Source organism: Leucoraja erinacea, chromosome 9 (assembly GCF_028641065.1).
Source record: "Leucoraja erinacea ecotype New England chromosome 9, Leri_hhj_1, whole genome shotgun sequence".
Taxonomy (NCBI): domain Eukaryota; kingdom Metazoa; phylum Chordata; class Chondrichthyes; order Rajiformes; family Rajidae; genus Leucoraja; species Leucoraja erinaceus.
Window position 1 is genome coordinate 19,677,083 of NC_073385.1, and position 14,440 is coordinate 19,691,522.

At 49.3% G+C, this 14,440-nt stretch overlaps 1 protein-coding gene across 1 annotated transcript; it reads right to left on the reverse strand.

Annotated features, from left to right (window-relative positions):
- Positions 1–3,006: 3,006 nt before the first annotated feature.
- zbtb1 (zinc finger and BTB domain containing 1) lies at positions 3,007–11,332 on the reverse strand. Its single transcript, XM_055640259.1, has 2 exons — positions 11,177–11,332; positions 3,007–5,426 (listed from the first exon to the last, which is right to left on the reverse strand). The coding sequence occupies exon 2, from the start codon at positions 5,380–5,382 to the stop codon at positions 3,544–3,546; it is 1,839 nt and encodes a 612-aa protein (XP_055496234.1). The 5' UTR covers positions 5,383–5,426; positions 11,177–11,332; the 3' UTR covers positions 3,007–3,543.
- Between the last annotated feature and the right edge of the window lie 3,108 nt (positions 11,333–14,440).

Sequence of the window (14,440 nt, forward strand, 5' to 3'; positions counted from 1 at the left end):
GAGAGGGTATCTTATTGAAACTTATAAGATTACTAAAGGATTGGACACGCTAGAGGCAGGAAACATGTTCCCGATGTTGGTGGAGTCCAGAACCAGGAGCCACAGTTGAAGAATAAGGGATAAGGCATTTAGAACAGAGATGAGGAAAAACCTTTTTTACCCAGAGAGTTGTGAATCTGTGGAATTCTCTGCCTCAGAAGGCAGTGGAGGCCAATTCTCTGGTTGCTTTCAAGAGAGTTAGATAGAGCTCTTAAAGATAGCGAAGTCAGGGGATATGGGGAGAAGGCAGGAAATGGGTACTGATTGTGGATGATCAGCCATGATCACAGTGAATGGCGGTGCTGGCTCAAAGGGCCGAATGACCTACTCCTGCACCTATTGTCTATTATCTCTGGAGAATATGAATTGGTGGCGTTTCGGGTCAGCGCCCTTCTGCACACTGAAGACGACGCCTATCCATGTTCTCCAGAGATGCTGCCTGACCCGCTGAGTTACTCCAGTACTCTGTGTTTATCTATGGTATAAACCAGCAACTGCAGTTCCTTTCTACAGATATAACAAGGCAGAGGAAATCTCCCCCTCTCTACCAGCCACTGGCAAACCATACCTGCCACAGACCCGATGGTTATCTGCAAAGTCACAAATCTTTGAAATTTACTGCCACAGGGAGCTCTGGAGTTACCCCAGCTCTTTGTGGCCTTTTGTCTACAGTTCCTTACATCTCTGGCAAGTGAAAGGTTGTTACTGGTGTGGAGGTGGTGGCTGTGATAGGTTGGACAAAGGGCCGGAGATGAAAAGACAAAAAAATGTGAGATAAGAATTAAGGAGTGAAGAGGCATGAACTATGAAGCTGGAGGAAGGAATATTGATTGGTAGAAGGGAACGTTGGGACGGGGGGGGGGGGGGGGGGGGGGGGGGTTGGGGGGGGGGAAAGAGAGAGAAATGGATGCACATCCAGGTGGGGCACAGAGACGGGAGAATAACGGGGGGTAGTTAACCGAGCTAAACAGGGGGGGGGGGGGGGGGGGGGGGGGAAGAGGGAGGATGAATGGGGGAGTTGGAGGCGGGGGGAGGGGAAAGGAGCAGGCTGGGAGAAGGTGTGAAATGTAAATCCAGAGGGTGCGATGTGGCTGAGGCTGGGATATAGATTCCCTCCTTTCTTTCGCCAGCACTCCCCGATCTCAACCCCCCCCCCAACCACAGTCAGTCAGTCTTAAAAAGCTTGTGACCCAAAATGTCTCCTGTCCATTTCCCCTCCGTGGGCATCACAATGGTGTCGTTGCTGCTTCACATCCTCGTCGCCCCTGGCAAGGGCCGCCCCCTCTTCCTCGTGCACCTCCACCACCGTCCGGTCTCCCAGCCCTGTGGCAACTTTGTCCTCAGTGGTGTAGTCTCTGCCTCACGGCGCCAGAGACCCGCGTTTGATCCCGACCTCAGGTGCTGTCTTTATGGAGTTTGCTCCTTCTCCCTGTGGGTTTCCTCTGGGTGTTCCGGTTTCCTTCCACATCACAAGGACATGCACATTAGTAGGTTAATTGGTCCTCTGTAAATTGCTCCGTGTGTGCAGGGAGTGGATGAGAAAGTAGGATAACATAGAACTAGTGTGTAAGGGCGATCGATGGTCGGCGTTGGCTTGGTGGGCTGAAGGGCCTGTTTCTACGCTACGTCTCTGCATGAAACTAAAATGCTGCCTGACCCGCTGAGTTCCTCCAGCACTTTGTGTTTTGCTCATGACTCCAGCGTTTGCAGTTCCGTGTGCCTTCAAATAATCTGCACGAGGAATGGAGTCATACAGCACGTAAACAGGCTCATCCATGCTGACCAAGATGCCCCATCTACACTAGTCCCCCCTTTACTTTAGACCAGGGGTGGGGAACCTGTGGCCTTAAAGCCACATGCGGCCTTCTAGGCCATTAAGTGCGGCCTTTTGAATGAATCCAAAATTTGTAGAACAAATCCTTTTAATTTTATTAGTATGTTTTTGTTCGTCTTTTATTTTTATTTTAATTATTTTTATTTTTATCTTAAAATGAACTTATTTAAAATACTAAAGAGTAAAAGAAGATTCAACAAAATAATCCTCCCCGACTGACGGCCACAATTAAAACATGAGTAAGTCATGAGGGCTATTTTAACAAAATAGTGTATATTTTGAAATATATCTAATTGAAGTTTTTTGGATGCAGCCTTATTAGATTACAGCTAACTTAACGCGACATTCCAACATGAAAAGGTTCACCACATACTGCTTTAGACAGACATATTAGGTGGAAACAGACCTTTCGGCCCACCGAGTCTGCACCAACCAGCGATCACCCCGTATACTAGCACTGTCCTACATGCTAGAGACAATTTACAGAAGTTAATTAACCTCCAAATCTACTTGTCTTTGGATAATGCGAGGAAAAAGTCAGGGAAAACTCACACGTTCACAGGGAGAACGTATAAACTCTGTATAGACAGCACCCTTAGTCAGGATCGAACCTAGATTTCTGGCGCTGTAAGGTAGCAACTCTACCCCTGCATCGCCCTGCCCACGTTTGGCTCATATCCCTCCACACCTTTCCCATCCATGTACCTGTCCAAATGTCCTTTAAATGCTGTTAATTGTACTTGCATCAACTACCTCCTCTAACACAAAGTGCTGGAATAACCCAGCATGTCAGGCAGCATCTGTGGAGACCATGGAGAGGTGACGTTACGGATCGAGCCGTCGCTTATCCATGTTCTCCAGATATGTTGCCTGACCTGTTACTCCAGCACTTTGTGTCCTTTTGTGTATCAACCAGCACCTGCAGTTCATTCTGTCAACCTCCTCTGGCAGCTTGTTCCGTACACCCACCGCCCTCTGAGTGAAAACGTCGCACCTCAGATTCCTATTAATAATCGCAACCAAAAGGAGCTTGGACATAGTGGAGGGGCTTTTGGGGATGTTGTCTAAGATCCCCGTCGCAACTTCTTGCTATCTGGTCAGGTTTGGGTTCATTATCGTCACATGGATCGAGGAACAGTTAAAAGCTTTGTACTGCATGCTCTTCAAACAGGTCAGAAAAACCATAAATAAACTCGTCAAACTCCAGTACAATAGGTGGAGCAAAGGGGAAGATACAGAGTGTCGAATATAGTTCTCAGCATTGTAGCGCATCAGTTCCACAGACAAATGTCCCGCCACCACAGTAATCAGTCTGAAGAAGGGTCCCGACCAGAAAGATCACCTATCCATGTTCTCCAGGGATGCTGCATGACCAGCTGATTCACCCCATCACCCTGTGACCGTCAGTATGCTTTCTGTAGTGCATCTTTAGAAGTTTTCAGAGTGGTTGGAGACATGATGAATTTCCTCAGTAGGCAAAGAAAGTCGAGGAATTGGTGTGTCGTCTCGGCTAGCGCATCAATGTGGTTGGTCTGACAGTACGAGGTCCTGTCGCACTTTTTGATGTGGCTGGACAGATGATGGTAGCAGAGGTCCTATTACACATTCTGGGTGTGGCTGAAGTTCTATCACATGTTGGTGTGGCTGGCCAGATGATTGTTGCTGAGGTCCTATTGACCTTTCTTGGTGTGAAAGGTCAGATGGTGGTTGCTGAGGTCCTTCTTGTGCTTGAACTTGTCCCCACAGAAGCTGCAGGTGTGCAGGTGCAGGTCCATGTGCCTCTGCAGCTGCTGGCTGCCCCCCAGCACCTGAAAGCAGACGTCGCAGACCACCTGGCCGGCGGACAGATGCGAGACCAGGTGGCGCAGATGGTCCTGCTTGCGGTAGGTGCCCTGGCCGCAGCTGGGGCAGACATAGCGGGCCACGCCACGGTGCATGTCGAGGTGCAGCCGCAGGAGGCGTTCCCGCAGGAAGTTCTTGCCGCAGATGTGACAGGTGAACTCCTTCTCGCGGGTGTGTGTGGCATGGTGCTCCCGCAGGTGGCACCGTTGGAAGAAGGCCTTACCGCACAGCTGGCAGACGTGCTTGCGATGGGAATTGCGTAGGGGCGGGCCCGGAGGCCCGGCCTGGGGCAGGAGGCAGGCGGACATGTGTTCGGCCCAGGCCCCTTCCTCCTCGAAGGCCAGCGTGCACCCAGGGCAGCGGAAGGCCATGCCTGCCCTGTGCTGGCGCATGTGCTCCTCCAGTTGGCGCCGTCTGCGGAAGCCGACCCCGCACACGTGGCAGGAGAAGAGGCCCGAGGCCTGACCCGCCTGCCCGTCACCCAAGCAATGCTCTGCATGCTCCTGCATGCGGCCCCCCTTTACCAGGATGCGGCCACACTTACCGCAGGCACATACGCTCTCTATGTGGCGGGACACGTAGTGGTCAGCCCGTTGGCTCTCGGGCAAAGCCACACCACACAGCTCACAGGCTGGGCCTAGCGACCCGTCACCGGCCTCTGTCTCCGTCTCCTCCTTCAGGCCTTCAACTTCCTCTCCTCCCTCCTCCTCCTCCTCCTCCTCGTCCTCTGTCCAGCCCAGCTGACGGCCGCAGGCTTCATCCTCGTCACCCCCGGCAATGGCCGCCTCCTCTTCCTCGTGCACCTCCACCACCATCAGGTCGCCCAGCCCCGTGGCAGCCGTGTCCTCAGGTTCCGTCTTGACCACAGGCCTGGCTGGGCCCTCTACCTGGCTCCCTGTATCCGTGGTGACGGGCCGGGCCTCCCCTGGCAAGGCCATGCAGCTGCCGCAGGTCAGCGAGTGCTCGTCCAGCAAACGCTCGCAGCTGAAGACGAAGCCGCAGCGGTCGCAGGTGTAACGCCGGCCAAAGCGCCGGCCCTTCATCCCTCCGCTGCCATTGCGGCCTTGCTTGCGGGTAGGCAGCCTGCCCGGGGCCTGGTTCACCTCCAGCTCCGGGCCCACCTCACTGCTAGGTCTTAGCTCGGCCTCTCCCTCCACTAGCACGGCAGCTACCGCTGCCTCTGTCGCCACTACCCCTCCTCCCTTCACCGGGCCTCGCATCCTCACTCCAAACAGCATGGGTCCCTGGGCCGGGCCCGAGGGCCGGGGAGGAGGGGATGAGGAGGAGGAGGGGGCCCCGGCCTCCCGCAGCTCCTCCAGGCTGCGCGGCACGTAGTAGAGCTGCAGGAAGGACATGGCGGCGCGGAGCTGCTGGAAGTCGGAGGGCTGGCCCATCACACGGCCCAGGTACATCAGCTGCAGGATCAGGTCAAAGGAGTCGGCGCTCACCTCGGCCTCGTTCAGGCTGAGCTGGGCCGGGGCAGCCTGCGCCTGCTGCTGCTGCCCGATGAAGAGCATGCGGAAATAGGAGCTGCAGGCCGTCAGCACCGCCCGGTGGGCCCGGAAGTAGATGTCGCCGATCACCACGCAACAGTCGCACAGGAAGCCCCACTCGCGCTGGCTGTTCAGCTGCTGCAGCACATACTCACTGTGGCTGGGCCGAGACATCCTGCACCAGGCCAGGCCGGGCCGGCCAGACTGGGCCACAGGCTCTGCAGAGGGAGATACACGGGTCAGTGCACTGCAGACACATACAAAGTTCGACAAAAGACTTTCATAAGTGTGACTTTAATGCCCTGTCCCACGGTACGAGTTCATTCCAAGAGTTCTCCCGAGTTTGCCCCGATTCGAACTCGGAGATTTACGGTAATGGCCATTCGTCGGTACTTGGGGCTCTCGTGGACATTTTTCAACATGTTGAAAAATCTTCATGAGTCTTGCCGTGCTTACCTGCCGTTAGCGAGTCTTGCCAAGTACCTGCCTTTAGCGTTATGAGCCGCTAAGAGACGTCCCCAAACTCCGACGTATCCGCTACGTTCATTCTCCGTGCTTACCACGAGTTTGATTTTTTTTTTAACTTGGGAGAGCTCTTGGAATGAACTCGTACCGTGGGACAGGGCCATAGCTGTTCTGCTTGTTGATACGTATTGCGAAACTTATTGTTCTTAGGAAAGCCTTGACTGAATGATTGGAGCATTGTGTACAGATATCTGTTACTTTGTTATTATCTGTTATTATAAAAACCAACAGCTGCTATGAACGGATCCGAGTAATGTAATTTTGGCAGTTTCCGTACTTGACGAAGCTGTTGAAGGAACTAAGATCTGCACATTCACTTGTTTGTTCAGCAGTATATATATAAACCCATGCAGTCTGTACTCTGGAGGAACTGTCTCCCGGGGCAAAGGCTAGTGGGTGGACAAAGGCTAGTCATGAAAAGGAGACAAAAGGCTGTGAGTTAAGGAGCGGAGAGAAATGTGAAGTCAAAGGAAGGGATGGTCCAGACTATTTAACAACCGTAGCTTCCAAGTCAATCCCCACTTCAGCCCATCACTGACCCAGCGACCACACAGGTCTCTGCCTTCGACACCCCGTGGCAGGGCTGCTCCTGTACATCCTCCAGTTTCCCTTCCACAATAACTTCCCCTGAATCAGCGTCTCATTTGTATCATGTCCCCACTGCAGAGAGCACTGCCCTACACGGCTCCCCATCATTCTCCTCCTCAAACACGTTCCTCTATGGACCCACTCTCCCATCCCTACCCACCCACAATCCTGTCTTCACCAGTGGCCTTACCATCAACGCCCAGGGATCAGGTTCAAGCATTGCCTCTGCTTCCTCCTTTACCTGGATCTTCAGAATCATTCATATGGATAGGAAATGTAGAGGGATCTGGGCCGAACGCAGACAAATGGGACGAGCTTAGATGGGGCATCTTGGTCAGAATGAATGAGTTGGGTCAAAGGGCCTGTTTCTGTACTGTATGGCTCTAAAACCTCCTGCCAATGATTTGTTTACAATTGAATTAGATTAGATTAGATTAGATTAGATTTGTTTATTGTCATTCAGACCTTTCGGTCTGAACAAAATTTTGTTTCCCTGCAGTCATACATATAATTTAAAAATTTAAAAAAATGACAAAAACACATATTCAACACAAATTTAACATCCACCACAGTGAGTTCACCAAACACCTCCTCACTGTGGTGGAAGGCAAAATCTTAAAGTCTCTGGCTCTTCCCTCTTTGTGCTCCCTCTGCGCCGAGGCGACGGTTCAAACTCCGCGGGTGGTCGCTGCCTCGCCACAGCTTCGGGGCCGAGTCGGGTCTCTGCTGCCGCTGCTGCTGCCGCCGCCACAGAATTGAGATATACAGCATGAAAACAGCCCCTTCGGCCCACCAAGTCCACAACGACCATACATCACCCGTTCACACTAGTTCTATGTTATCCCACTTTCTCATCCACTCCCTACACACTAGATGCAATTTAGACAATTAACCTACAAACCTTTGTTTGGGATGTGAATGGAAACCAGAGCAACTGGAGGAAAGCCACGTGGTCACATGGAAATTGTGCAAACTCCACACAGACAGCAGCCGAGGGCAGGATGGAAGCCGGGTCTGTGGTGATGTGAGACAGCAGCTCTACCCGCTGCGCCACTGTGCTGCCTGGATCGATGTCTTGCATCACCACCACCTTCTGTGTTTATTCAAGAATGTTGCTACTACAAGTTTAGTTTAGTACTGTCACATGTACCAAGGTACAGTGAAAAGCTTTTTGTTTCAATGCTATCCAGTCAAAGGAAAGACTGCACATGGTTACAATCAAGCTGTCCACAGAGTACTGATAAAGGGGACAACATTTAGTGCAAGATGTAACATTGAAGTTCAATAAAATGCCACAGATGGCTGTGGAGGTCAAGTCAGTGGTGGATATGTTTAAGGCAAAGATAGATTCTTGATTAGTACAGGTGTCAGAGGTTGTGGGGAGAAGGCAGGAGAATGGGGTTAGGAGGGATGGATAGATCAGCCATGATTGAATGGCAGAGTAGACTTGATGGGCCAAATGGTCTAATTCTAGTCCTACCACTTATGACTTGGTCAGTGCCCTCTGGTCCTGGACTCTCCCACTAATGAAAACATCTTCTCCACATTCACTCTATCCAGGCCTTTTCACTATTCGGTACGTTTCAAAGAGGTCGCCCCCTCACCCTTATAAACTCCAGTGCCGTCAAACACTCATCATATGTTAACCCACTTGCCCTCCACAGAAATAAACAAAAGGCTGCATTAACTCAACGGGTCAGGCAGCATCTCTGGAGAAAATGAATCAGTGACGTTTCTGGTCGGGACCTTTCTTCCTGAAAGAAGAGGGGACGGCAACTGGAGGTAGGGAAAGGCCAGAACAATTCACATGTTTAATCAATAATGTTCTATTATTAATGTTTAATGTTTTATGTGTCATTCCTAACTGTCAATGTATGTCATGTTGTCACTTGCGGGCGGAGCACCAAGGCAAATTCCTTGTAGGTGAATATTTGGCCAATAAACTTATTCATTCAAACAGGCCCTTCAGCCCACGTCACCCATCCATCACTCGCTCACACTAATTCTGTTGTCTTGGACCAGTCTCACTTTGGTCACTCCCTCTTCTTCCTCTCTCTCATCGGGAAAGAGGTATAGGGGGGGGGTTGCACGTAAGGTCACTGGGTCAGAGGGCTCGATGCACGGAGCCGCTAAATACATCTGGAGGACATCCGTCACTTCTGGTATATGTTATCTATCTATCTATCTTCTATCTATCTATATATATATATATAAAACTCAAATCAGTCCGCCTGCAGTACGGATCCCTTCCTGCCTTTCGATTCGTTGACGGCTGCTCCTTCCTCAGCTTCCAACACACTTCGAAACAATGTTGCAAGACAGGAACACTGAACTTTTCACTGCTGCAGCAGGCAGGGATTTTTTTTAAAGCGGCAGGGCAGTACTGGAATCTTACTTTTGAGAACGGCTTCAGTTCCATTGGAGGAGACGGGTGCATGGTGGAATATTGGGTTGGGGGATCACACCATTGGGGGAGCAGACCCAACGGGTCTGCACTTGGTCTAGTATATATATAAAACTCAAATCCATCCGACGTCCGCCTGCAGTACGGATCCCTTCCTGCCTTTTGATTCGTTGACGGCTGCTCCTTCCTATCAGCTTCCAACACACTTCGAAACAAAGTTGCAAGACAGGAACACTGAACTTTTCACTGCTGCAGCAGGCAGGGGAGGTGCAATTGAGGGAGGCAGGGGAGTGCTGGAAACTTACATTTGGCAACGGCTTCAGTTCCATTGGAGGAGACGGGTGCATGGTGGAATATTGGGTTGGGGGAATCACACCATTGGGGGAGCAAACCCAACGGGTCTGCACTTGGTCTAGTATATATATAAAACTCAAATCCATCCGACGTCCGCCTGCAGTACGGATCCCTTCCTGCCTTTTGATTCATTGACGGCTGCTCCTTCCTATCAGCTTCCAACACACTTCGAAACAATGCTGCAAGACAGGAACACTGAACTTTTCACTGCTGCAGCAGCAGGGGAGGGGAGGGAGGCAAGTGAGGGGAGGAGAGACGGGTGCAGGGGAGTGTTGGGGGAAACACCATTACATTTGGCAATATATATAAACGACGTCCGCCTGCAGTACGGATCCCTTCCTGCCTTTTGATTCATTGACGGCTGCTCCTTCCTATCAGCTTCCAACACACTTCGAAACAATGCTGCAAGACAGGAACACTGAACTTTTCACTGCTGCAGCAGGCAGGGGAGGTGCAAGTGAGGGAGGCAGGGGAGTGCTGGAAACTTACATTTGGCAACGGCTTCAGTTCCATTGGAGGAGACGGGTGCATGGTGGAATATTGGGTTGGGGGGATCACACCATTGGGGGAGCAGACCCAACGGGTCTGCACTTGGTCTAGTTAATGCTAAAAACGCGTACTTTCCTACCTGTTAAAAATCGCTAAAATGTTGAATTTTTGCGCTGAAAAAAATTGTGGGAGTCGGGGTAAGTGTGAGAGACATGTACCCAACTTTAGAATTCCAAAAGTGAAGCGAAATGAAGGTATAGAGAAGCGAGAACTGAAGGGACTGCACCAGCTAAAGTGCTTGGTAAACATTGGCCGTGCAGATATCGGAATTGAAAATATTGAGAATTATCGCGTATGCTCACTGCATTTCATCAAGTAAGGCACTATTTGTGTTTTTTCTTGATTCCTTTGGTATCTAAAAATTCTTAGAAGTGATAAATCTGGCTGTAAATTTTTCTTCAGATACGTTTTCATTTTGTATGTAAAAACCCACTTGGGAACCATGGGCGATTTTTTTTAAATTACACCCAGATTTATCACTTCTGAAACTTTTTAGATGCCCAAGGAATCAAGAAAAAACACCTTAGTTGATGAAATGCAGTGTGCAAACGGCCAATGTCCGGCAAGCACTCTGGCTGTTGTTGTCCCTTCAGCTCTTGCTTCTAATCTAACGTAATTTCTCATCACTTTTGGAATTCTGGAGTAGGCTAAATGTCTCTCACGCTTATCTCGATCTCCATAATTATTTACAGCGCAAAAATTGACAATTCAGCGGGTTTTAACGGGCCCGCTACGTTGGAAACAATGGTAAGTGCCTACCTGCAGTTCATCGCGTGTAATCCATTTGGAGTAGCGTAGCAACAGTACGGGTCATGGGTCGTGACCCGACTGCCATGAAACCTCCCTATAGAAGTTTCAGGTACAGTTTTTTTCCCCAGCAGTTATCAGGCAACTGAACCATCGCATCATCAATTAGAGAGTGGTCCTTCAGACACACCACTATCTTTAATCGGACTTCACCTTATACTAAACATTATTCCCTTTCAAAAGACATTTGGAAAGGTACATGGATAGGATGGGTTTAAAGTGATATGGGCCAAACACGGCGGGCAGGTGGGACTAGTGCTGATGAGGCCATTGTGCTCAGTATGGACAAGTTGGGCCGAATAGGTGGATACACACCCGCCTGGCTACATTCCTCCACGGCCCGTGCAACCACCTCAACCGGTTGCATTAACCAGCGGCTGCAACAGTCTGCTGCACTACTCTTAACGTCTAAGCCAGCTGCACAGGGGCCAGCTACAACTCACGGGTCCGTCTGTTCTGCATTGCTACAACGCCCGCGTCCACCGGCTGTTTGCATTCAAAGATACCATAGCAAGCTATAGGATCTTTGGTTGCATTAACGCAGTTTCCGGGTCCAGCTGCAATGCACCCGGCCGGTTGCATTAACTCTAATGCAGCCACAGCGCACCCGGCCAGTTGCATTAACCCCACCCCAGCGCCCACACAGCCGCCCGGTTGCATTGCACAGGGTGTGGGGCTGGTCGGCGGAGACACATCACTCCCTCCCTTCTGCCCCCCCCCCTATCCCGGCCTTGCCATTACCCTTTGCAGAAGCGGCCGGCGGTCTGCCGTGGGCCGGAGTCCGGTGTGCGCGCTGTCCGGGGCGAGGTTGCAAAAGCTTCGGGCCTCGGCTGCACACATCGACAGGAAATGAGCCGCTGTCTCTCCTCCTTCCAGGGGAAACGCGCTGTGCGAACTCTGAGGTTGCAGCACCGTGTGTCCCACGCTGTTACAACGCAGCCTATAGGATCTTTGAAACACAGTGCGAGAGGATCTTTGGTCAAGCTCCGCTTTAAGATATTTGGTTAAGCGTGAATTATTGTCGTCGTGTGTCCCAGACGGAACAAAGCAGCAAAGCACAATATGGAAACACACTATACAGTTAGATAGAGCTCTAGGGGCTAATGGAATCAAGAGATATGGGGAGAAGGCAGGCACGGGTTATTGATTGGGGACGATCAGCCATGATCACAATGAATGGCGGTGCTGTCTCGAAGGGCCGAATGGCCTCCTCCTGCACCTATTTTCTATGTTTCCAATATGATAAACGAGAGAGAATAAAAAGCTCAGTGCATATATATATATATATATATATATATATATATACACACACACTAGTACACACACACATATATATATCATTCTTTTAATCTGGATTTTTAACTCCTATATTGTATTTTTAAATATATATAATTTATGATGCTTTTATAAGTGATATACTAAGATTTTATATGTACGTTATGATATTTTTTTAAATATGCAATGCATTTTTTAAAGTAATGTTGCCCCTTGTCTGGACATCGAGTCCATAATAAAGTTTATTATTATAATATATATATATATATATATATATGGACTAGACCAAGTGGGACCCGTTAGATCCCGTCCCCTCAACGCGCGGTTGGGAGGAGGGGGCCGGGGGGGGGGGCAGGGGGCAGCCTGCAGCATCACACACACACAACCACCCCCCACACACACACTAACCCACCCCCACACACACACTACCCCCCCCCCACACACACATACACTAACCACTACACTATTCTCCTGCCTTCTCCCCATAACCCCTGACACCCTTACTAATCAAAAACCTGTCAATGTCCACCTTAAAAATGTTAATTGGCCTCCACAGCCACCACCCTCTAACAATTGAAACACTTTGGGTTCTCTCAGAATAACATATAAAGGGCCATTTAACTAATGGCACGATGGTTACTTGTGGATTTGAAATAAATCATCATTGTTCAATGTCTCTGTAAACTTTCATCTTTGCCCTTTAGGCTGTGGGCCGAGCATCAAAAATGTGTCTAGAAATCAGTTTTCGTGACCCAACTCACAGAACTACATGAAATTTTCCACAGATTTAGATGAAATATAATTGAGAAGGATGTCATAACTCGTCATTGCCGAAAGTTGCACATTAATTAATTAAACTAACGAGAAAATGAGATCGGGAAAGTAAACGCCATCTAGTGGCCAATGCCCAAATTACACGATGGCCAGCATATTTTCGTGTTGCAGTCGATTTAAACTATATATTATTATACCTATATATATATATTAATGGCAGGGGAGACCATCCCCTGTGGAGGGTCAGGCAGAGGCTACAAAAAAACCCATCTCATAGTCATTAAGTCTGCATGGACTTCAATTTATAACATTTCAACTACGCTGTGGGCCGAGGAGCTTTATTCCAGTGTTTCATGACCCAAGTCACGGAACTACATGACATTTTTACATATTGTGTAAAAAAACGATATAAATCACCCCTGAAACTCGTCAAGAACAAAACTTGCACATTTTTATTAAATTAGAGAAAAAACGGAAATATTTCGGGTATTTTTAGTCCAATCAAAGCACATTTAACATTGAGTTGTATGTACTTTGTTTTAGTTTATGTCGATGACATTCTGGTCTCCAGCCGTTTTCATCGCGAACACTGTGAACACCTCCGCGTGCTGTTCCAGCAGCTCCGGGATCACGGGTTGGTCATTAACGCCGCCAACTGCCGGTTCGGTCTCAGCTCCATCTCTTTCCTGGGGCACCACCTTACTCCGCAGGGCGCTACACCTCTTCCCAGTAAGGTGGATGTCATTCGGCGGTTTCCTCGGCAGCTTACCGTCAAGGGTCTGCAGGAGTTCGTGGGAACGGTGACCTTTTACCATCGTTTCGTGCCGGTGGAAGCTCGGATCATGCGGCCTTTGTTCCTGTGCCTGGCTGGTAAGCCGCGGGATCTTGTGTGGAACGCCGAGACCAAGGTCACTTTCGATGATGCCAAGGAGGTGCAAAGGGACTTGTGAGTGCTTGTGCAGGATTTCCAAAATATTAATCTGCAATTCGAATCAGTAGTATAGAAAGGAAATAATTTATTTAAATAAGGCTTGTATACAAAAACAGGGATGTAATGCTGAGCATCTATAAGGCACTGGTCAGGTTGCATTTGGAATATTGTGAGCAGTTTTAAGCACCATATCTGCGGAAGTATGCGCTGGCTCTGGAGAGGGTCCAGAGGAGGTTTACAAGAATGATCCCAGGAATGAGTAGGTTAACATATGATGAGCGTTTGTCGGCACTGGGCCTGTACTCGTTGGAGTTTAGAAGAATGAGGGGGGAACCTCATTGAAACTTACAGAATAGTGAAAGGATTGGATATAGTGTATGTGGAGAGGATGATTTCACTAGTTGGAGATTCTAGAACTAGAGGCCACTGGAGGACTTTTTTTAGGAAGCAGATGAGGAGAAATTTCTTTAGTCAGAAGCTGGTGAATCTGTGGAATTCTTTGCCACAGAAGGCTGTGGAGGCCAAATCAGTGGATACTTTAATGCAGAGACAGGTGTCAGAGGTTATGGGGAGAAGGCAGAGGAATGGTGTTACGAGGGAGAGATAGATCAGCCATGACTGAATGGCATAGTAGACTTGATGGGCCAAATGTAATTCTACTCCTATCATTTAGTGGCCATTCAGCCCATCAAGTCTACTCCGCCATGATTGAATGGCAGATCTATCTTTCACTCTTAACCCCATTCTCCTACCTTCCCCCCCATAACCCCTGACACCCGTACTAATCAAGAATCTATCTATCTCTGCCTTAAAAATATCCATTGACTTGGGCACTTGGTATGTGGTGTGGCCTGACCAATTGCGCGAGACAAACTGGAGCAGCAATTCTCACTCTGGTGAATTGGCACTGTGGTGATATTATGGATCTAGGATGGACACAAAATGCTGGAGTAACTCAGCGAGTCATGCAGCATCTTTGGAGAAAAGGAATAGATGATGTTTTGGGTCGAGACCCTTAATTACAG